The sequence below is a fragment of the Xenopus laevis genome, chromosome 3S, assembly GCF_017654675.1.
Source record: "Xenopus laevis strain J_2021 chromosome 3S, Xenopus_laevis_v10.1, whole genome shotgun sequence".
Taxonomy (NCBI): domain Eukaryota; kingdom Metazoa; phylum Chordata; class Amphibia; order Anura; family Pipidae; genus Xenopus; species Xenopus laevis.
In genome coordinates, this window is record NC_054376.1 from 37,457,202 (window position 1) to 37,480,840 (window position 23,639).

Genomic DNA, 23,639 nt, shown 5'->3' on the forward strand with positions numbered 1-23,639 from the left:
TGTAAGTTGATAAATGTTGAAAAATCTGCAAAGGACTTTCATTATGCAATTTTTTTATGTATAGGTGACAGGTCCTCTTTAAGATGAAAATATCAAACACCCTATAATATGAAAATATTATAGCAAAAAATCTTGTGAAGACAATTCATTTTAAATTGTGCTTCTCATCAAGTAACCATGTCCCTAATGTCATGCTTTATTATGTGGCATCTGAAGTGCTGACTGACAAAGTAAGGACCGTACCATTTCCAGAATAAAACATTTTTATTATTCTTCGTGGAGGAAAAAAAAAACAAACAATGCCATGTGTAATAAAAAGAATGGGAAAACTTTTGAATTTTTTTTCTAATAAAAACATTACAGAACGGATTGTGAGTCGTGTATCCCCCTATAGGGGCTGCTATTTCTAGTTAGTGACTTATCTAACAAAAAAATAAGTTTTTTTTCCTTTTTTTCAGCTGTAGTTCCCTTAACTGAAGCTGGCTAATAAAGGCAAAGCAGCAGGAACTAAACTCACTATTTTGAAGGAAATTGTAACCGTTTGGTGACCAGGTCTGAGAAACAGGACATTATAAGCTGCCCTTACTTACATACTGTAATTATTTAAATATGTGGCAAAAAAAACAAGATATCTTATATTGGTACCATAGTAACCTACTGAGCACATATCTACCGAGATTCTTATCTGTCAGAATTATTAAATTAAAAATTACCTCCATGGCCACCCATGCCCTGAGTTATGGCCTCAGCCAATGGGAATACTGACTGCAGCTGTGCCTGTTAGAGTGGCCTTTACTGTAAGCTAATGCCATGGCTGTAAAATGATACACCTGACTGACACACCAGAAGGAGGAAGGTTTCTGCTGAAGATCCTTACACCAGTTTTCAATGTTCTGGAAACATGAAGATTGGATAAGTACATCTTTAAAGGGGATGCAGTGCAGGGAAAGAAGAGGAATGTGAGAGTAGGGTGCAATGAAGAATTAGACTCTGAGTGGTTACAGACACCACTAGTTATGTCCTTGGGTGATGTTTCCAGTGCAGTGAACATACTGTTGGCCATTTATTGCATTTTTCTCTTCCTGCTGCCCAAACGCCGACGTCTCTGTTTCAGTAAATGCCGTAGATTGATGGCAAGTCCTTTTAAAGAGAAAAAAAAAATTTGAGGAAGTAAAAATGAACCGTTTACTTTTCCACTTTGCAAAATATTTTTATTCCCCCGACCCCCTTTTTCTGCATTCATTCCCCTGCCTCCTTGCAATATATAACTCCATCTGAACCAGACCAGACTATGAGAAGCAAGTAGAAGGAGATCAATGATGTTTAGGGCAGTCTTACACTCTGACCACAGACATTAAGGGGCAGATTTATCAAGGGTCGAAGTGAATTAGAGGGAATTTTCAAAGTAAAAAAATTCGAAATTCAAAGTAATTTTTTGGATACTTCGACCATCGAATAGGATACTACGACTTTGATTCGAAGTAAAATAGTTTGAATATTCGATAATCGAAGTACTGTCTCTTTAAAAAAACTTCGACTTCAATACTTCGCCAAATTAAACCTGCCGAAGTGCTATGTTAGCCTATGGGGGACCTTCTACAGCATTTTTCTGTTTTTTGAAGTTGAAGTAAAATCGTTCGATTCGAAGGATTTAATCGTTAGATCTAATGATTTTACTTCGACCGCAGAATACCCAAATTAGAAAAAAAAAAAGTTTGAGTTCGCTATTCGAAGTATTTCAATTTGACCCTTGATAAATCTGCCCCTAAAAATGCAGAAGCCAACTGAGTATTGGAGTCACATATATTGCCATAAGTCATGTATTATATAAGACTGTGCAATGGGAGAACCCATCTCTCTTCTTTTCTCTCTACCTCCTTCTTCTTCTAACTTCTATCTACAACAAATGAAAAAGTTAATAAAGAAAATCTAACAAAAAAAAAAAATGGAGCAGACAGGTAAGACACTTGTCTGACAGCCTAAGACACTTTAGGACAGCCCTAAAGTAATAACGTTGGCATTAGGTCTCCTGAGGCCCATTTAGTAGATGATAGTGCCCCTTCAAAAAATCCAGAATACACTGAAGTTCCCCCTACACTTCGAAATTGGGTGGAGCTAATAAATGGTACATTGCCTCTAATCAAATGGACATACAACGCTTGCGGGTAAACCGGGGAAATTGGAGAAGATTTGGGAACCATGGCTAGATACCAACCCCAGCATATCCCTACCAGGTGACTGAACCCCATATATAACCTTATATCCACTCGGGCAATCTGATGCCATACGGTACTCCGTTCTAAAACTGTCACTAAGTATATGATGATGTAAGCACTCGATTACTATGCAAGTGCCAATTTTGGTTGTTTATCTGTTATCTTTTTGTTGTTTGAAAACGCAAAATCAAAACCTTTTAATAAAAAAACAAAACAAAAACCCATTTGTCCTAGAGGACCCAGGCTCAAAACCAAAGCAGGTTAGTAGTACATATTATATGTAGCTGGGTTTCATGCCCCCTCATAAAACAACTGCAAGTGTTGGATATTGACATTGGTGCCATTGTATCTGGAGTGGGCTGTTGGATATGTTGAATGATTGACGCAAGTGACAGCGACTTTACATTCCAATAAACATTTATCAGACTCACCCAGAAATAACAGAACTAGGTAAACAACAAGAAATACAGAGAAGCTGACAGTAAGTTCTATGGGTAGAGGCAGCCGAAAACTGAATCTTCCGGTCTCATTAAAGATGGGGATTGCCTGGATAATAGACACAGCTGCAGAGGGAAAAAATATTCACAGATTATCTGCAATACTAACATTCACTTTTCCTAAAGAAGTCACTTTTTACTAGTGTGCTTCAGCTTTATTACATCTTAGGGTCAGGACACACAGGGGAGATTAGTCACCTGGTGACAAATCTCCTCTTCTTCGGGGCGACTAATCTCCCGGAACTAAATGTAAATCGCCGACGGGATGCCACTCGGTGCGATTCATTTTCCGAAGTCGCTCGAAGCTTCCTTGTGAGGCAACTTCGGAAAACAAATCGCCCCAAGTGCCATCCCGCCGTTGTTACATTTTAGCTGGCGGGAGTCAGTTCAGGGAGATTAGTCGCCATGAAGAAGAGGATATTTGTTGCCAGGCAGCTAATCTCCCCGAATCTGCCTGTGTGCCGCTGACCCTTATAGATGGTTCTCTACCACAAGTTGACTATAACGGATAATGATAATTCTGCAGGCTAGTTCCATTGATTTAGGAGATAGAAATCTCCTTTATTTATTTAAAAGTTCTTTATTATAAATACTGGGCCCAACAACGTGAAAGCAATTATTTATTCAAAATTCTTCTCTTCGTCATTGCCAGTAATCATAAAGTCTGTTTAATTTATACACAGACGTAGTGCATGGTGAGCAGGAAAGTACATGTACCTTAATATCTACAAATATTTCGGAACTTGAATAAAAAGTTCTAATATTTGCAAAGTAATGACATTTGTCATTTGCATTTAATGTCACACAAAACAACAGAATAAAATGGAGAGGAAATTAGATCCTTTATTTGTACATGATATTTCCAAAGAATTTCTTCTCTATTTCTGCCACTGAAATATGTGGATCTAATAGTGAGGCTTTTAAATAAGGTACCTTCTGCCAGTGCTCCAAGGGGGTAAAGTGGGATCCAAATTGTGTATCTGATCCACGTTAACAGCTTCCACTCTGTGTCTAGACAAGCCAGCATGTAGAATGGGTACCTAAAGGGGAGAGACGTTTCAGTTTCCCTCTGATAATTAGATTGGAGAACTCTCTATATGTGTGTAAAGGAAAGAGGAGTTGAAGGGGAGAAAACAAATATTTTACGGAGTGTTGAAACGGCTGAATCTCAACTGTCATGCAAATACTTGAAGTCATGTTGTTTATATCTACAGTCAGAGCCTACTGGTCGCTATATTCCTATGAAACTCCAGGCCTCTTTCACATAACTGAATTGGATTGGACAGATGAAATGAGATGGACCAGATGTTTGTTTTCTAAGTATTAATCTTCCAGCCCTTCCAGTTTTTAAAAGAAGAATACCCAAATATGTCATGAAATACCAATTTGAGATTCCCTTGCACAAAGTCACATGACTTTAAGGGTTCAGATTCAGTTTAGCTGAGCACTAAGGATCCTGCTGAATCCCAATTCTGTAAACCCAGCTTTGATTCAGCCAATCCCAAATTGCATCCTACATTTTGTGCATCCCTAATCCCTAGAAATAACCATATTCATTTTCTGTATGTTTTATTGTTCCAGTGAGACACAGGGCTGTAATCCTCTCCAGAGTGTTTCTCAGCTAAATAAATGAAGGCTATCAACACATAGGCCCATCCACAGTAAAGCATTACCTACCTGAAAATTTCTATTGAGCTCCACAGGTACAATATGAAGAAGACTATGGCTTTAGTCTGCATTTCATCCAGTTGCCCGAGGATGAAAAAAATTATGAAATTCCTACCCAAAACCTGAATAATGAAGCAGAATGTGCTTGTTAGGATTAGTCGTATTTGTTTTCATCACGGTCTAAACATTACAGTCCGTCCTACTTCAATTCATTGTACTGTACCAATATATGTTTAGGTTTCGTAAAAGAAAAGTCTGGATACGTTGGATTAATTGCAGGGTTTAACTTTTGTCACAAAAACACAAAGATACTTGTTTTTTCTTTCTTTGTGGGGCATCCATTAGGTAAAGAGCAAAAATAAGGATAAGTTTCTTATACATAATTTTTTCTTCAAGCTGCTGTTCAGAGACCAAAAAGATATTAAGAAAATGTTTTAGCCTCTGCAGAAAACAGAGCCTTGAATCAGCTAAATGAGTTAGTAGTTCGTACACAATCTGTCTCGTAATACCTGGATCAATGCTGGTGCGACTCCTGTTTTCACCAATCCAATTAAGGGATTGATAATCTCCAAAATAGCCAGAGTCTGACAGAAATATATCATATCGCCCATGGTATTAAATGTATCATAAAACGAGTCTGGAAGGAGACAAATGAGAGCAAATCTTGTGAAAATCACAATAAAGACAGGGGCACCCTGTAGCCCTCTAAATGATGCCTAACTACAGGTTTAGTCCCCCATCTCCAATAACTACTCAGTTAGCATGCAATAAAGAGTTATGCTATACAAGTAATACTGGAATCTTCAGAGCAGAGCTTGTATTTATTTAAGAGGATGTTCCTCAAAGCCCAATAGTGCTTATGAGGTCCATCTCTGCTTCTTACCTTGTCCAAGAATGAAAAGTCGAACCGTCATGTTAACAAAAATCCAGGAAAATCCCAAGAACTGCACAAGGTTATACATGAATAAATAGCCACGCTTCACGTACAGGAAAGCTGGGGTGGGCACAGAAATAATTCACAAAAAACATTTGTTAATTGGAAAAAAAGGGATTTTTTTTGGCACTGGATATGGTTATCCTTCTTTAAGGAGAAAGAGTCATCAGACTTTCAGTCATTTGCTTATATTGAGAGCTTACTTTCTGTGGGTTAAGGGTACCTTATAATTATTGTATATCATTTATGTAACCAGCATACTCCCTTTATGTACTAGCTCTTGCTTTCAAGAAGTAGTGCTCTACCAGGAAGTGATCTATACCAAATCAGGCAGAGTAAATTATTAGGCCCCTGGGTTAATAATCACATCACAAGTTGAGTCTGTGCAGACCCGTTGGCCAGAACCGCATTTATGGCTTGTGCGGTCTTTATCTATGATTTTCCAGCCTTACCAATCAATATCTGAACCATTTATAGAGACTGCTGTGGGTATTGTTGTGGCCTTACATGCAAACCAATAGTCTGCCAACTCAAGTCAAGAATTGCAGCAAAAATCTGCCTGTTTATGGCTAACTTTAGATTCATTTTTAGCTTTTTACGTACAACCCAATGGTTCAATGGTTCCCCGCTTTTGACAAATGTAGTTGGGGTACAGGTCTAGTTACTTTCAGCCTTACTTGAGGCTCTTATCTTGTGCTGGAAAAATCAATCCAGGCATAAAATATATTCCTTTTCAACTGGATATTTGTATTCAAACACACAATACATAAGTAGTCTTACGGTCTTCTCGTTTTCTAGACTCTGTTCTAATTTTCGTTATTCGTTCTTCTTCCTAAGCGGGTTGAACAAAGAACAGAATTCAGTGACAGCATTATTTATTGTACCAAACAAACAGCAGTCTATGGATGGTTTGCCATATCATGGGCAAAATTTGCCCCAGTCCAGTAGCTCACAAGAACCATTTACCAGTTACTATGTCGCTATTTAGTGAGTAAAAAATAATAAAAGCAATACGTTTAATTGATATGTACTACCTAACTGGGTAATAGCACATACTATGGCAACCCAAGCACCCTTAACCACGTGTCCAAGCTTTGTGCTATAGTAACCAAATTATTATTGAAATAAAGTTAATAATTCATGGTGTCAGCGATTAGGGGGGTTATTTATCAAAATCCGAAAAGTTCTCACAATTTTCTAAAAAAATTACTCCGACTGAATTCGCACAAATTTTCCCCCCTATTTATCAATACATTTTCCCGAAAATTTCTTGTGTGAAAAAAATCTGAATACCGCAACATTTTCGGATCTGACACCCAAATGCCTTGACTTTATTGAATTTGAATCCCGAATACAGCAATTTTTTCAGAAACCCAGTGAAAATCAGGATATCTTTGGGACATCTGCCATTGACTTCTACATGAACTGGGCAGGTCAGAGATGGAGTACATTTTTATTTGGACTTTTAACACCATCGGCTTTATTAAATCAAAGATTTTTAGGTTTTTTGTTTTCCCACAAAAAAATTGTGTTTTATCCGTTTTAAAAGTACAATCAGAAAAAAATCAGACTCTAATAAATAACCCCCTATGTGTCACTGACGATTATATGGGGATTCACTCTTAATAATTCACATTTCAATAAAACAAATATCGCAATTGTTGTGCTAATAAATTCACAGATTGAATATCGCTTTAATGATTAAGAGCTTGTACCACAAAATTCTAGAGTCAGATGGGCAGGGTTGTGTACCCAGTGCATTTAAATCAATACATACAAATGTTTAGCGATTTTATTTGGCAGGTGCGAATTCGCAGGGAATTTCCGTGCTTCAGCGCCGGTGAATAAATTTGCAAAATTGCAGTGAAAGTTCACCGCCGAATTTTCGCCAGCGCCAAAATATATAATATGGGTGTCTGAAATGTCGCCGGCGTCAAAAATATTTTTAAATTCGCAAATTTTTTGGCGAAACGGGAGAAATTCGCCCAACACTACAAATGTATAACAAGCTACCATACTTCTCAAACAATAAGAGGCATGGCTTGATCATAGCAATTGTCACAGTAAAGTGGGGGGGGGTCACATGGGACTTTTAGGCTAGTGACACACGCTAAGATTTGGGGGAGATTTAGTCGCCCGGCCACTAATCGCCTCAAATCTCCCCGAAAAGCCTTCCTGTCCCCACTCGAAGTGCTTTATTTTCTGAAGTTGCCCGAAGTTTACTCGTGAGGCAACTTCGGGCAACTTTGAAAGACGTATCAATCAGAGTGCCATCCCGCCGGCGATTTAGATTCTAGCCGGCGGGATGGCTTTTCGGGAAGATTAGTCGCCCGAAGAAGAGGCGATTTGTCGCTGGCTTACTAAATCTCCCCGAATCTTAGCGTTTGTCATTAGCCTAACACACACATCTAATTTCCTGTGGGAACACAATTTTCTAAATTGTCTTCAATAACCTCCTGCTGAGACACTCATTGATGTATCTGGTTCTAAATTTTTCTAGTGATGGACATTATCAATAGGGAAGATGCAGATGCCTGAAAGCTGCTTTATAGAGAACAGACCATGCTAGGCAAACACCTGATTCTGCCTGTCCCAAAAGACAAGTTATGGTCCCCTCCTTGTTTGCCTTAATTACTGTTGATAGCAGCAGCTATATCATAGCTTTGTCATTATAGAAATAACTGGGGTGCGTGAGTTTCAACTCAACCTTTCTTCTACCTTATGGTGTCTGATAATGAAGTTAAATGGAGAAAGACCAGCTGACACCAAACGACCTCCTGTTTCTGCATGTGATTTAACAGGGTCACACGAGTGCTGAGGCCAACCTAATTTAGAGACATGGCCCATGTAGGCTTTGGTTGACAATGACCTATTCTGGGGCAAAATAAATAAGGAGAATGCTGGCTCACACAAACAAGCAGCTGTGAAAAATGATTGTGGAAGGTAATGCTTCTCTGGCCTATAAGTATAAAATGACAGTGAATTGTTAAATATTAGCAAGGCATGAGTACAGGTCATATTCGTTATCCCCATATCCTACTTATTGCTGTAATCTCAATACACAATATGATTATACCTTCTCTCGCAGCTCCATTTCTGCATCTGATTCATCTAGCCAGCGATCAAAGTCTGGGGCTAGGAAACGAGGCTTGCGCTCTTCTTTGATGAGCCGTGGCCACCAAAGCTTCTCGCTCTTCTTTACAGTGATGGCAACCTGCCGCTGAGTTGGTCTCTGTGTAAACTGGAGGGAGCATAAAATTATACATGCTACACAATTCACCAGGATGTCAGCTTCACTGGTATGATCTTTTCATACAGTACTTACCTTTGGCTTTACAGGTTCAAAGAATTCCAAGGAAAACTCATATATATTGACTCCTTTAGCTCCATGTCCTTGGGCTTGGAGAAACAAAATCAGTTATTATCTGGGTTCTACAAGACTTCATTATAATTTTGAATGAGGTTCTTTAAAGGGGACCTGCCACCCAGATATAAAAAGCTGTACAATAAAAGTCTTTTGCAAATTGAACATGAAACCCAAATTATTTATCAATTAAAACATCCATACCTGTTATATTGTTATAAACCCCCCACAGGGCCAAAAAATAGTGGCTGTCTATAGCATGTTACGGCTATTTGCCAGAATCTACAGACCAATCGACAATCTCCTGACCAGTGATTGCACTAGTGAGTACTGCCCATTGCCACATTCCAGTGCCTTTACCCTACGTTGGAGGTGTAACGTTAAAATTCTTGCCTTGGGTAAAGTAAAAGCGATACAACAACATGAGTCATCTAATCACCCGACAGAAGAGATTTCAGTCATTTATCAGGTTGAAAGATCTGGTTGGATGCTAACCAATGTTCTGGATACATGATCGCCCATATTCTACTACTGTTGCCAAAAGTGTTGTTTTTTTATTAATTTCATCCAGTATGTGTCAACTCCCCATATAAATATTTAAACTTTGCACATGTGCAGAGCTACAACTAAAATGCTCTGCACTCACCCCAACCCGTACTGCGCCAAAACACACTGCTTTATTTGTTTACTCATTACACATTTGGGCTTGATATAAAATGCGCCCTATACAACCCTGAAACGGACTCCCTTCTAATGTATAATTGCAGGAGGAGACTGACACCTTTTACAATAAAGCGAATTATAACCATAACTCCCAATAGAAGAATATCTAGCTTCTGTCTGATGGATATGAGAGGACATTATAGAACCTACTTTACCTTTAAAATGAAGTACATTGTCAGAGATAGTGATGTCTGGGTTCTGTAAGAAAAAAAAAATACACGGGCTTTACACACAAGTTATCAACAGGCTGCATTAAGCTGATTGCCTGCAATAAAGCCACTGAATACAGTTATAGCCTAGCCACATTTGCCAGGTTTTGTAGCTTGGAGGCTATGATTATGTTACCTACTGATTATGCCTGTAGACAATTAGATTATATCCTTGCTGGGTATAACAAGTAAGAATGCACCAACCGATACATGAAGGCATGTGCTTCCTGATTTCTTAGAGTACCTACAGGCAGTCTTCAATATTTTACCGTATGGGGAAGTACAACCTTACTGGTGGTGAAATGCTGGGAGCTGTAGTTTTACAACAGCTGGAGAACAAGATATGCATGCATTTGACCTAGGTTCAAGCAAAGAAGGTTGCTCTGGAAACCTATGAAGTCTCTTTCATCTGTTCTTTTGTGTCATTGAGACAACTGTCCTCAAATTACTAAGATTATAGCAAAATTAAAATATGCAGAGCTGGTTGCCATCTGTCCTCGTCTTATTGTGTGTTTATGTACCAGCACAGGAGCTTTGTGACTATTCTGCACTATGCACGGCCATGGGTAACTTCTCCTTTTCTAACTGAGGGAGAGACTACACTTCCTGTATTGTTATAGAAATGCTATGATGGCTAACTAGAATTGATAAATGCAATTTGTTTGGCACAAAGGGCCCAACACGCTTTACACGTGAGCTAAACCTGGTTGAGAGCAACTGGGTGCTAGGAATGGCAGACAGTTAGCAATAAAAGTAAGATGCAAAAACTGGCAGCTTCAAATTTGGATAAAGATAAGTGTACAGCTTAAAGGGGAAGTAAAGACGAAAATAGAATAAGGCTAGAAATGCTGTATTTTGTATACTAAACATAAACATGAACTTACTGCACCACAAGCCTAATAAAACAAATAATTTATGCTTTCAAAGTTGGCCACAGGGGGTCACTATCTTGTAACTTTGTTAAACATCTTTGCAAGACCAAGACTGTGCACATGCTCAGTGTGGTCTGGGCTGCTTAGGGATTGTCATAAATTATCAAAACAGCACAAGTCAAATAATCTCTGCCAGAAGCCAATACAGCAAGACTGATTAATAATCAGAATAGGCAGACTGCACGGGGTCCTGTGATGTCATCTAATCTAATGTGGATTTTATAGTTTTTCTATTGTTTAATACAAACTTTCTCCAACTCTGCAGAACCAGTGGCTGCAGCAAAATAATCCTCCAAATAGAATCCCAGTTTATCTGTTTAAATCTGGCTCCATGATCTTTGTCCTTGCAGCTGGAGTTGGAAACAGTAAAGGGGATGTAAAGGCAAAAATAAAATCTAATACAAATCTCTACACAGTGGCTGACTGCTCTATAGGGAAACAAACAAAGCTGCTTGAGTTCTGCATGGCTGGGAAGTAAGACGCGGACTCCCCCTGCTGTTCATAAGTATGATTGTTTCCCTGCTCAGCAGTTAGGGGCATCTGACAATTCTTATCCACAGCAGTAACTGAAGGAAGAATTTCACTGCATACTGTTAGGTTTCTTATAAAAACAGTACACATTTTTTAATTAAAGTATATTGGATATTGGTTTCTTTTTGGGATTTTATATTTTTGCCTTTACATGCCCTTTATGTTGAAGAAGAATAGGTGGCAAGGGTGTCTACATAGAATACATTGTAAGCGTTAGGGAACAGTGACTTCCTTGAAACATGACAAAGCACTGTGTATAACAAACATGTAAGAGGGTTTGAAAACTGGGAGGTATAGGATACAGCAACAGTGATAAGGAAGACAGTATTACTGTTATAATGGGATAAAGGATGCCTGGAGTAGTGACAGGTATTATAGGGTTGGAATGCAGGGACAGTAATAACTAGATAACAATTACTACAGATGTACACAAATACAAATACATACTTGTACAATGGGGCTGTATACAGTGAGTTGTACGAAAGACATTGTTACAGTTATGGTGGGATAAAGTAAGCCTGGATTTGGAGTTGGATACAGAGACAGTAGTTAAGGAAGACTAGATACACGGATATACAAGAGGTTTGGTACAAGTGGCGGTTGTAAGGAAGATAATGGTATGTGTGTGTGACAGCCTGGACTAGTAACAGGTACATTGATACATTGAATATGGGCACAGTAAGAAGACTAGGTTACTACAGATATACACAGGTATAAGAGGAGTTGGCTTCAGACTTGCACACTGGGGCTATATACAGTGACATTTGCCAGGGGAACTACATTACAAGGGGTAAACATGGGAGATGACAGGTAGGACTGGCACTGAGCAGTTACATTAATGAGAGGTCAGTGAAGGGTATAATATATGAGTGCTACATACAGGGAGGGCTTGGTTACAGCACATATGTAAGTAGTGTGGATGGATCCAGTGTTAGTACTTCCATTATGATTATGACAGCAATAAAGACACAGATCAGCCTGCAGCTTCTCCAGGCTGTGTTGCTTTGCTGGCAGAGTACTCCATTAGACAAGGTGAACAGGAGCAAGTCCCTCTCATGGCCGCTCCTACCTGCACATCGCTCAGCTCCACCCGCAGGTACAGCTCGTGGTGCCTTTGTGCCCAGAACACGTGCGGTGTCAGGCTCATTCCGCCGGTAGCCTAGGGTCGCTTTCTCTCCAGGTGCTGCCGCTGCTAGAACAATCTGAAGGTTCAGCCGGCCACTCGTTACACCACCCAGAGGCGGAACTTCAAAAACGGCAGCGGCCATATTTGCTGAGGGCAAGCATTCCATTACTGATAAGGAAACCGGTGCTCTATAAAAGGAAGTGTTGCTGAGTGGAGGGAGGAGTCCTGGCAGAAGCAGTGGAAGGTCAATCACAGTAGTGAACGATGTGCTTAGAGATTTCCTGTATTTTGACAGGTGTCAATATGTCTGTTAGTAATGGCAAATATTCCAGTCAGGAGACATTTTGTGTAAAAAATAAGAATGTACCAGTGCTCTACTCATTTAGCTTTAAAAAAGTAGTGTTACTGATTTATTTAACATTTCTGCAAAAACCTTAATAATCCCTTGCTTCTTTTCCACTTCCTGAATTCCCAGGCTGCACAGGGGAGCCGTGGCACTCAGCTCATTGCACTGTTGGACCTGATAAGGAACTGAAGTCTGTCTGTGCTTGTGTGAGGGCTGTGATTGGCTGTCCCCTCCTACTGTGCTTCTGGCAGGGATCGTTAGGACACACACACAACAGGGACCAGTGAACATCTATAGGGTCCTGCGCTGGTCCATTTTTTGGGACCCGTAGCTGCAACCTGCAATCCGCAACCCGCATTCTTGCCCGCTTGGACCCGCTACCCGACCCGCAAGTACCTTATCCGCAACCCGGACCCGCTGATCATCAAGAATCAGGAAGTGCTGTCATTGTAAACCGGAAGTGACATCATCGGAAGTAGACCAGAACTAGGGGTAGGCAGAGTAGGCACGTGCCTAGGGCGCAAAGCTGGGGGGCGCCAGGCACGTACCTCCTCTGTCGCCTACCCCATGTCCGGTCCCCTCACTCCCCATACGATGATTGGCACATGTGCGCACGCCGATTGGCGCTTCTGCGCACGTGCACACGCTTATTGGCGCTTCTGCGCTCACTCTGTGCTGCGGTTGCCCAGGTCGCCTAGGGCGCCTGGCCAGTGTGGCCCGGCTCTGGTAGACGTGATCAGAACAAAAGGAGTAAAACAGGAAATTCTGCCATTGTAAACCGGAAGTGACGTCATCGGAAGAAGACGTGCCCCGGAAAAAGGAGTAAATATCGATATTGCGAAGACCCGCGGGCCAACCCGCAGAACCGCGTCTATACGCGCACCCTCAGGGTACTGCAGGTTTTTGCGGGTAACCCGTTGGTACACGACCCACTGCAGGACTCTACTATAGGGAGCTCTAATAAAGGGGCTATTTTTAAAGATAATATTAATTTTTAGCACCATGTAAAAGCAACACCATATATTACTTTTTCATTGATTCCATATATCTCCTTTAATATGGAAACAACATCATAATTCCCCGCAAATACACCAACAGGCTTGAAAAAATATTATGAAAATATAATGAGGTAAAAATGTGTACAACTCTACAATCCAGATTTTAATTCCCTACACATTTGATTATTGCTCAGCTGCCCCTTCTCATATTGAGCATCACCTTCAGACATAACTCCCAGCTCTGCCCAGCTCATTCTTGCTTTCCTATAAGTTTTAATACCAAAACCACTGCCAAATCCACCTTGTCATCACTATAACTTCCCTAGTGGTTCTTTCACTATTATGCACAACTCTCAGCACCTTCATTACTACTCTCTATTCTGTGCGCCAGGCTGGGAGTGGCTTCTCATGCATTTATTTAATTGTTTGAATTATTGCAACCCCCTGCACCTCAGGCATTTGATTAGCTTCCTTCTGGCCAATGAGACAAACATTTTGAGTGCATGTGCTAGCCTGTTGTCCCCAGTATCAGACTGATAGGCTTGTGTGCCAAAACTAGAAAGAATATGTATGAGTTGGCATATATATGTGCACGGCTACTTTTCATTGTTCATGCCATTTAGGCCAACAGTGGGGATGGGCGAATTTGACCCGTTTCGCTTCGCCAAAAATTCGCCACAGGCGAAATGTCGCAGACGCCCATTAAAGTCTATGGGCATCAAAAAGATTTTGTCGCGAGGCGAAATTGTTTTGACGCGCGTCTTTTTTTTTTTTGATGCACGCCGACATACAAGACTATGGGCGTCATTTTTTCGGCGAAACGAGGCGAAAAAATTCGCCCATCCCTAGGCCCAACAGCCTTAAGGGTAATGGAACATGGAGAGATGTCGCCTGCAGTAAACATGCACTACCAGGGTTGGCAATAAATGCTGCTGGGAAAATATATGTGTCACTTTGTTTTCCAAAGACACCCAATGGTTTCCTCGCAATGCAACTTTGGAAACACTAGAAGGGAGAAGCTCAGGGATCATGCAGCACTGTGGTACCTCTGTCCTTTTGGTATGGTTGATATTTTTGTTTTGTAAAACTTGGATACATTTAGTAAGATTGTATTGTGCACCAAATTAATGTTTCATGTGTGATACTGCCTACCAGGATGGGAGTGCGGAGCGCGGGGCCCACTGGGGCTGCAGTTTCAGGTCCCCCGGTGGACCAGACCTCCTCACCCAGCTGTGCTGCGCATTGGCGTGCGTGTGTGCCAGTGCGCGTGCACAATGTGGTTTTGCCGCAACCAGCCTGTATAAGGGATGTTGCAGCAGGAGTAAAAGAACCAGCGCAGGGTGCGGATCTGGACCGGCGGGGCCCACAAGAGCCTGGGGCCCATCGGGTTTTTTTCCCGGTGTCCCGGTGACCCAGTCCGATTCTGCTGCCTACTACTTGTATATCTAAATATGCAGATATGTCAACACCCAGTTTTACCCAGTTTGGACCCCCCCCGTCTCTTGTCACCATACTTCATTCCCCTGGTTCAACCAGTTTAGCTGTTGAATTCAATGTACTCATGCACATTAAGCATTCAGTAACATCAGAGGGAGCTTGTGTACATGTACAGTGAACATTCAGTAGCTTACACATCCACAATGATGCTACTTTTGGTGGCGGAATGAAGCACTATGCAAAATTTGCAGTGGGACCTGCATAGGGTTACCACTCGGCCAGTATTACCGATTTCCACACAACGTATTTGACAGTAAGTTTGGAATTCCTATAAGGTTCACCTCCTATTAGCTCCAACACCCTCTTTCTCCCTGCTCTTCCAAACCCTGTCTACTCACCTAAGCCAAAGCAGCCCCTGGAACGTCATGACTCTGCACACCACTTACTTCTTTCTGGGTGCATCCACTCCCAAGCTGCCTCCAAGTCAGCCAAATTCCTTATCTTGAATAACAGGATATGAAGCACACCATCCTCAGGCATCGCCTTTAAAATATTTTTTTTCCAGCGGAAAATTCCCCTTCCTCAGGTGCACACGAGGAAGGGGTTTTCCCCCGAAAGTTGGAATAAAAGGTTTTAAAGGCTATGCCTGAGGATGGTGTGCTTCATATTTTCATATTCTGCCTTTGAAATGACACAACCCCATCCATTGTTGTAACTAGATATTACTGGGCCCCATATTTTTCAGGCCCCCAAAATGTTTAGAGGTTGACTTGTTTTACCAATATTTGAATGTGTATGAATTAGAGCCTCATGGGGCCCCTATACCTCCTAGGCCCCCCAGCAGCTGCAGGGTCTGCTTCCTCTATATTTATGCCTGTTGCCTACACATCACAACCCCCTCTCTGCCCACCGCCTTTATCATTGGCTGGTAAAAAAAAAGGTGGCAACCCTAGACCTGAAGCCTCCTTTGGGTTGTCTATGAACACAACAGTAGGCTTCCAGAATGCTCTGTTTAAAACAAACCCCTGATCTGGCATACAGTACATGCTTAGTGGTCAGCCAATATGGTTGAAATTGCCCAACCTGTCCGACCAGTGGCATTTTCAATTACCCTAACCTTGCAGCTGGCACCCATGTACACAATCAGATTGTGAGGGATGTCTTGTCCACTTTTGTCCAGGTGAGTAGGCTATTGGGCTGTGTATGGACGCAAAATAATGTCCCTCTCAATTATTCAGATACCAAAAAATCTGAAAATGGCATTGAGTCATGAATGCTATCCCCTGCCAATGGGCAGTGGTCTTACTAAAGGCTAATGGACCCTGGGGCAAAGTTTTTCTCTTCCTCATTCACATACCATCAGTGTGCAGCCATCAGTGTGTATCCATGAGCCCTCCAGCACTGTGGGGCTCACTGGGCTTCAATGGATTCTGGGCGCAGTGATCCAATTGCCCCTGTGGATTCCACTTCATGAACAGGCCCTGGTGCAATCACACCCTCTGCTCCCCTTGTAGTTTCACCCCTGCTTATGCAGACACATTGGCGCCTTCTGATCTGATAATAGCCAACATTCAAATCAATTATATACGCTCCACATGGGCCCCCAAAATCTTGTACCAAATCAGGTAGATAGCCGCTCTATGTGTATGGTGTAGTTGATTTTTCAATCACAGGCAGGGTAGCACCTGGCTGGTTAATATGATGGTTGATCCCAACGTTATTAATAGGGAAAAATAATAAATATATAGGAAGGCTGGAATTTTTTTCCGGAAAAGGTGGCAACCCTACTCACAGGCTCAGTTTAACTTTAGCCAAGCATTTGAAAAACCACAAACACAAGCATGCCCACATAAGAGAAGACTTAAATGTCTTTAAATGCAATTACAGTCTCTGCTAGAAGAGGCACTGGTTCAGGGTTTTAGTTTGTTTACAGTTCTAGATTATTGCAATACACAGTAGAGGTATTGGATCTGTTATTCTGAATCCCCAAATTATAGAATAATGCCGTCTCCCACAGACTCAATTTAATACAAATAATCCACATTTTAAAAAATGATTTCCTTTTCCTCTGTAATAATAAAACTAAGATATAATTAATCCTTATTCCAGTCCATTGGATTTATTTAATGTTTTCATGATTTTTTAGTACATTTAAGGTATGAAAATCCATATTACAGAAAGATCCAGGCCCGGACTGGCAATCATACCTCCCAACTGTCCCGTTTTTAGAGGGACAGTCCCTCTTTTGACAGCTCTACTCACAGTACCTCCTTTGTACTGGAAAGTCCCATTTTTCTCTGCACTGAACAAACAGAAAAAGAAACAAAGTTTCTAACTTAAATGGCTTTTGGAAGAGCCCAGAACAGCCACAGCTTCAGATAAGATACATTTGTAACAATTTCAAGATAAGCAAATGCATAATTGTAACAATATAAGATAACAGGTCCCTTGGGAATAGTTAGACTCACAGCTTAAAAGGCCAATTCACCTTCATTAGCAAAACTGTAATAAATAATAAAAACACAGAAATATGTTCCACCTTTTACAAACTGCCAAATTTTGTAAAATGAACATGGTAATTAGGGGGTGTGGTCACAAAAATGGGTGTGTCAACTTTTTTGTCCATCTTTTTATTTCCAAAATGTTGGGAGGTATGCAATCTGTGGGTTCTGGCTAGGTTGCTAGGGTTGTTACTGGCAATGTAGCTGCCGGTAATTTGTTATACCTATAACAAAAGCCCTTGGCCCTCCGGCAGAAACTTACCTCTACTTCGTGTTCTGCCCCTCTCGTGATGGGGCCCCACCCCCTTTCCCATTACGACGCACTAGGGTTGCCACCTGGCCGATATTTTACCGTCCTGGCCAGTAAAAATGTGGTTGATCCCAATGTTATTAATAGGGAAAAAAGATAAATATATAGGAAGGCTGGTATTTTTTCCCAGAAAGGGTGGCAACCCTACGATGCACTCGGTTACGCCCCTTTTTACGGCACAGCCCGCCCATTTACCTGTGGCTCTGTCCCTTTTTACATCACGGCGTTACCGCCCCCATCAGTGGCCAGTAATTTTTTTTTAAAAAAGGTGGCAACCCTAGTTTTTGCAAATGCCACTATGAAGTGACATAGAGGTCACGAAACGCATCAAGCACACATCCCCTGCCCGCATGTGATTTTAATGGAGTTTCAATAAAGCATATCTAATTTTAAGAAGTTGGTGTCCACGTGGTTATCATGGTGTCCGGTGGAGTCTGTCTCTTTATCCCTTGAAGCATTTACAAGCCGCGGCCAGAGCAGTCTACTTTGGATACACCGGTGTGCGGTTTTCCCTTATATGGGCTCACTCTCCCGACTACAGACTGCTCCCAACCTCTACAGAGGGCTGCTTTAAAATGCCATAGAAAGTCAGTATTTAGTGGCTGGTGGGGGCCCCACCCCCTTTCGCATCACGACGCACTAGGGTTGCCACCTGGCCAGTATTTTACCGGCCTGGCTGGTAAAAATGTGGTTGATCCCAATGTTATTGGGAAATTGGGAAAAAAGATAAATATATAGGAAGGCTGGTATTTTTTCCCAGGAAGGGTGGCAACCCTATGACGCATGTGGTTACGCCCCTTTTTATAGCACAGGCCGCCCATTTACCTGTGGCTCTGCCCCTTTTTACATCATGCCGTTACCGCCCCCATCAGTGGCCGGTAATTTTTTTTTTAAAAAGGTGGAAACCCTAGTTCTGGCAAATGCCAGAGGGCTGCTGTAAAATGCCATAGAAAGTCAGTATATAGTGGGCTGGTGGGGGCTGTTTGGGGCTCTGTGTGGGCTGATTGGGTCTCTGTGTACTGGAAATGCCAGGGTTTATTTTAATTCTCAGTCCAGACATGATCAGGTCCCGAGGATTCTGGATAATACAGTAGATCCCATACCTGTACATGCAGAATGCTGATTGCACTATGATTCAACAGTGTAGTTCTTTCCTCCCACCAGTAGGGGTCACGTGTTTTAGCCGCCTCCTCTGGCCGTGTTCTACCAGGAAGCGGAAGTGTAAGCGGGAGTAGCGCAGCGGCTGAGAGCAGCCAAGTCACAACCGGGAAAGAGAACTGAAACCGGGTTAGGCCGCTTTTATTCATTCGCTTTCTCATGATAGGTGAGTACTTGAGGCTAGGATGGAGAACGCTGGAAGAGGGGGAGCCATGATTAGACCTAAGTTACCGCAGAAGGCTGCTTGGTTGCAATGTCTGTGAAGCCGCAGATAGTGATGCTTTTTGGGTGGTGACAGACTTCCAGGGAGCTGGATAATCGTGGGCAGTGGTGCAGCAGGTGACATCGTTTTCGTGGGTAGCGAGTTTACTACTGCTGTTGAATTGTTCATGTCGCTGCAGCAATCTCGATTTAACGCAGTTCCTTCCAACTAGCAGCATTTCATAAGAACCCTCCAGTCCAGCTGGGCGGCCTTGTGCAATACATTGCTTTATACGGGATCTACGCACAATCCTAACTCTCTGTTTGCAATCAAAGAAGTGGAAATGTCAATCTGAGCAGCTTTCATAAATGTAACTGCTGCTGAAATCAGTTCCCAATGAATAACTGCACATTGTAGCACAAGGCAGGGCTCTCAGGTCTGTTTACTGACTTTGGCTACATTGTTTGGGTGGTCAGAAACAGCAGTGCAGGCAACAGGAAAGGTCAGATGCTGGCTTATGTAGCTGTTCTATTTACAATCAATTCTGTTGTTTTCCCCAGAAAATGTTTTCAGTACGATTTCTATTTCATTCAAGATTCATATCAAAGGGGTGGTTTACCTTTACGTTCAGCTTTTCAATTGGGCTTTATTATTTATTTTTTTATAGTTCTTGAATTATTTGACTTTTTCTTCTGATTCTTTCCAGCTTTCGGGGTCACTGACCCCATATAAAAAAATAAATGCTCTGTAAGGCTACACATGTATTGTTATCGCTACTTTTTATAACTCATCTTTATACTCGGGCCTCTCCTATTCATATTCCAGTCTCTTATTCAAGTCAATGCATGGCTGCTAGGGTGGTTTGGACCCTAGCAACCAGATAACTGAGATTGCAAACTGGAAAGCTGCTGAATAATCATAAATAATAAAAAATTAAAACCAATTGCAAATTGTCTCAGTCAGAAGTAATAAGTACTTTTTCTCTTTGGATTAAGCGGGATACTTTTTCTCTTTGGGTCACACCTCTGCCTTAATCTTATGGACAAAACTATTTAACTGCTATCAAGGGTATCTTTCGTGTGTTTTTTTTTTTAAAAAAAAAAAATAGTTTCTGATCACTCTCTGCATTATACTAAATGATCATTTAAAGGTAAACATCCCCTTTAAAAGACTAATAAACATATAGACCCCATGGTATTATGACGTAATATGTTTGTTACTCTTTTAATATGGATCTTGAATAAATTAAATCTTAATGGAAGGATTTGGTTACAGGATACTTTTTCTATTGTGGCCATCCACATCCCATTCTGTAAATGTATTTCTATGGTAGTATTCTCGCAAGATCAACACTTCTTGAAGCCGCTGTCAGCCAAAATTGCAAAACTGATACTTTCAATAGGGAGAAAGAAACAGAGTATTGATGGGGAGCTGGGAACCCCTGCTCCCACTTAGGTGGACAAGGAACACATCAGAGAACTAGGAGCAGAGCCTGGTGGATTAACAAAAATGCAGGGTAGTGTGCTTGGCTGAAAGTATCTTGGAAATAACTTTAAAATAATTAAAACATTTTCATTAGTAAAATTTTTTGTTTTGTTTATATCCCTTTTAAAGTTAATACAAACAATACCCCGCAATCAATACACATTCGAATTTCTGATTTAGAGTAAATCCTAATTTATGCTACATTTCAATTATTATAGGTGTCTGGATGCAAATGTCTTAATTCTCCCATCTCTCAGCTTTATTAAAATAACTACGATTTAATTTGGATTGAAAGTGTTACCTATATTTTCTTTATGAAACATTTACTTTCTATCTGGGACTCTAGTAAACATTCTGCTAAACTGATAATCCAGCCACCCCTTTGTGGGGTAATCCAGAATTCCCACCCGGATTAGAATTTACTCCCTTTAAATGGTGGCATTTGAACCATATTAACTATATTAAAGTTCTACACTTCCCTACTGGTAAAATGACTTGGGAAACATTTGAAGGTAAATTTTTTCCACCTATTATTGAAAAATTTAGTTTTCTACAAATTCAGCATTATCTACACTCAATACATAATAAGGCGGATCTTCCTGATAGTTCTGTACTGGAGACTATTGTATGAAACATCCCCCCCCCTCAAAAGGCTTAATCTCCTCATTGTATCAAGCTTTAATGTTACAAATGAATGAAACTCCTCCATCATAAATATAAAACCTGGGAGCAGGAATTACGACAAACTTTAGACCCAAAAGCGTGGGAGAGAATGTGGGAAGTGTTTCATTAATTTAGGTCAATTTGAAACTTCTTATAAGGTCCTTACCCGATGGTACTTAACTCCCTCACGTCTTCATAAAATGTTTCCATCCCAATCTTCGGTTTGCTTCAGGAATTGTGAAGGAACGATGGCTCACATATGGTGGCAATGCCTTTTAGTACCGAGGTTTTGGTCAAGAGTATTTGGAAAATTTGACTCTATTACTCAGATTAACCTTCGGAAAGAACCTTGGTTAGCTTTATTTAATAACTGGAAACCCAATATTAATGGCAATTCTAGAAAATTAATCACATTTATTTTCACAGCAGCAAAACCGCTAATTGCTAAGTCATGGAAGACTCCACAAATTGTAATTCCAAAATTAAAAGCACGCATAATGACTTTAATGATAGATTAAAAATTGACCTCTATTTTATCAGGGACTCATAGCAAATTTATACAAATATGGCAACCTTGGGCTCCTCGGGCCATTAGCTCGGGTCTTAGTTTATCCTCTCTTTCGGCAAAGGGTTGATAGCCTTAAATAACCTTTATTTAATTGCTTGTAAGGTTATGGCAAAACTGGGTCGCACAAAGATTTTTATTACATACTATCCACTATTGTATGTTTCTTAGTAGGTCAGGGCTATATAATAAAAAACATTGACAGAACTTGAAAAAGGTAATGAAATTTGGGCAACAAGTTTGATTTAAGGTTGTACGTTCGTTATGTTATATGAACAAATGTGAACATAACTTTTTTTTTCTTCTAATTTTTCTTTTATGTTAATTTTTTGTACTTGTTTTGTGTATATTGTGAAAATGTCAAAGAGTTTAATACAGTTTCTGTAACACAATTGACAACTCTAATAAAAAAAGATATATATAAAAAAAAAGAAAGTGTTACCTATATTTTCTAGAATACAAATACTACAGAACATTGCATCCTCAAATAAAATGTATTAATTTAGCTGCACAGCTGGCAATACATTTGTATTTGAGCAATTGTCTGTAATCTTTCTGTGATACGTTTGGAGTTGTTCAAGCGGGTCAACTTTTTTAAACTTGCTATGATCTGTGTTGCTTTATTTTGGATGTGCACTGTCTCTTTCCAGTTATGTACAATAAGTGACCATATCAATTCACTTATTACAGGATGCAACATGGCGGCAGCAATGGAGACTGAACAAGTTGGGGTAGAAATATTTGAGTCTGCAAGAAGCCATGGAAGCACAGATTCCACTGGGGGGGACCCCAAACCAGAGCCTTTCTTTGTTGAACGTCATTCCTGGAGCCAGATGCGCAAACTGCTGGCAGACACTAGGAAATATCATGGGTACATGATGGCTAAGGCACCCCATAGCTTCACATTTGTTAAAAGGAATGATCCTGAGAGTCCTCATTCTGATCGCATGTACTACCTGGGTATGTTGAAGTCTCTTATGAATGACATTAATGTTCTGTCTTTTGTAGCTTGTCGACATATGGAAGTTTGTTTGTACTGAGCATTGTTTGGTTTTCTTATTGATCTCCTACAATGCTGAATGTGTGTCAGTTTTTTTGTATTGCAGTTTTGCCTGCTTGTGTGCAAGAATGTTTCTTTTCAAAACATGGCATGAATGTGCAGGTATTCGAGAAGGATTATATGGTATTTTACCATGGAAATATCTTTTGTTTTGCTGAAAGCTCTATTATACAGTATCTGGAGAACAACAGTAAGAGTGCGTAAACGGAGTTTATTTTATTGTGGAAAACAAAGAATGAAAAAGATAAAATACTTCAAGCACCTGGAATAAATACATAAAAATTAATATGTGCCATTTATGCGAGATGCTTACTTCAAAAGTTAAGGTAGATGCACAGATATCGTACGAAACTAATTTTCGTGCAATATTCAGTGCATGTATGGTGGAAAAAGAGCCGACTGATATCTGCAGAAAACTTGGATATCGGTCGGCTCGTCGATCAGGCTGGACGGAAAATTTTGATCGGGTGCCTTTGAAGGCCATTGTTAATGCTGAATCGTCAGATACAGGTAGAATTCTATTGTTTTTACCTGTATATCGAACGATTCAGCTCTACAAGTGTGTATTGAAACAAACAATGTTTTCTAAAGATCTTTTCCAAGAAAGACTGTGTTTGTTACGTCTATGACCACCTTTATCCTCCTTCCGATACTAAGTAAGGTAGCCATAGATGTAACGATTACAATCTTTCCTGGAAAAGATCTCTCCAAGAA

At 40.6% G+C, this 23,639-nt stretch overlaps 2 protein-coding genes across 5 annotated transcripts in view; one reads left to right on the forward strand and one right to left on the reverse strand.

Annotated features, from left to right (window-relative positions):
- Positions 1-245: 245 nt before the first annotated feature.
- hacd3.S (3-hydroxyacyl-CoA dehydratase 3 S homeolog) lies at positions 246-12,330 on the reverse strand. Its single transcript, XM_018255251.2, has 11 exons — positions 12,144-12,330; positions 9,558-9,600; positions 8,641-8,714; positions 8,392-8,556; positions 6,096-6,147; positions 5,265-5,375; positions 4,891-5,018; positions 4,391-4,503; positions 3,647-3,753; positions 2,648-2,779; positions 246-1,140 (listed from the first exon to the last, which is right to left on the reverse strand). Exons 1-11 carry the CDS (start codon positions 12,219-12,221, stop codon positions 1,064-1,066), a joined length of 1,080 nt encoding a protein of 359 aa, XP_018110740.1. The 5' UTR covers positions 12,222-12,330; the 3' UTR covers positions 246-1,063.
- A 6,629-nt stretch (positions 12,331-18,959) lies between these two features.
- dpp8.S (dipeptidyl-peptidase 8 S homeolog) overlaps positions 18,960-23,639 on the forward strand; it is a 39,746-nt gene continuing 35,066 nt past the window's right edge. For 2 of the 4 annotated variants that reach the window (XM_018253988.2, XM_018253987.2), the window contains exons 1-2: positions 18,960-19,116; positions 22,556-22,825. In XM_018253988.2, coding sequence (XP_018109477.1) covers positions 19,110-19,116; positions 22,556-22,825 — 277 coding nt within the window. In that variant the 5' untranslated portion in view covers positions 18,960-19,109. 4 annotated transcript variants of the gene reach the window in all.

Coding starts and splice junctions, on each gene's coding strand:
- hacd3.S (XM_018255251.2), bottom strand. CDS start 12,221: ATGAGCCTGACACCGCACGTGTTCTGGGCACAAAGGCACCACGAGCTG. Junction 4,504..4,890: donor TCGCACCAGCATTGATCCAG/GTATTACGAGAC, acceptor TTCATTATTCAG/GTTTTGGGTAGGAATTTCAT. Junction 3,754..4,390: donor AGCTCAATAGAAATTTTCAG/GTAGGTAATGCT, acceptor TCTCCCCTTTAG/GTACCCATTCTACATGCTGG.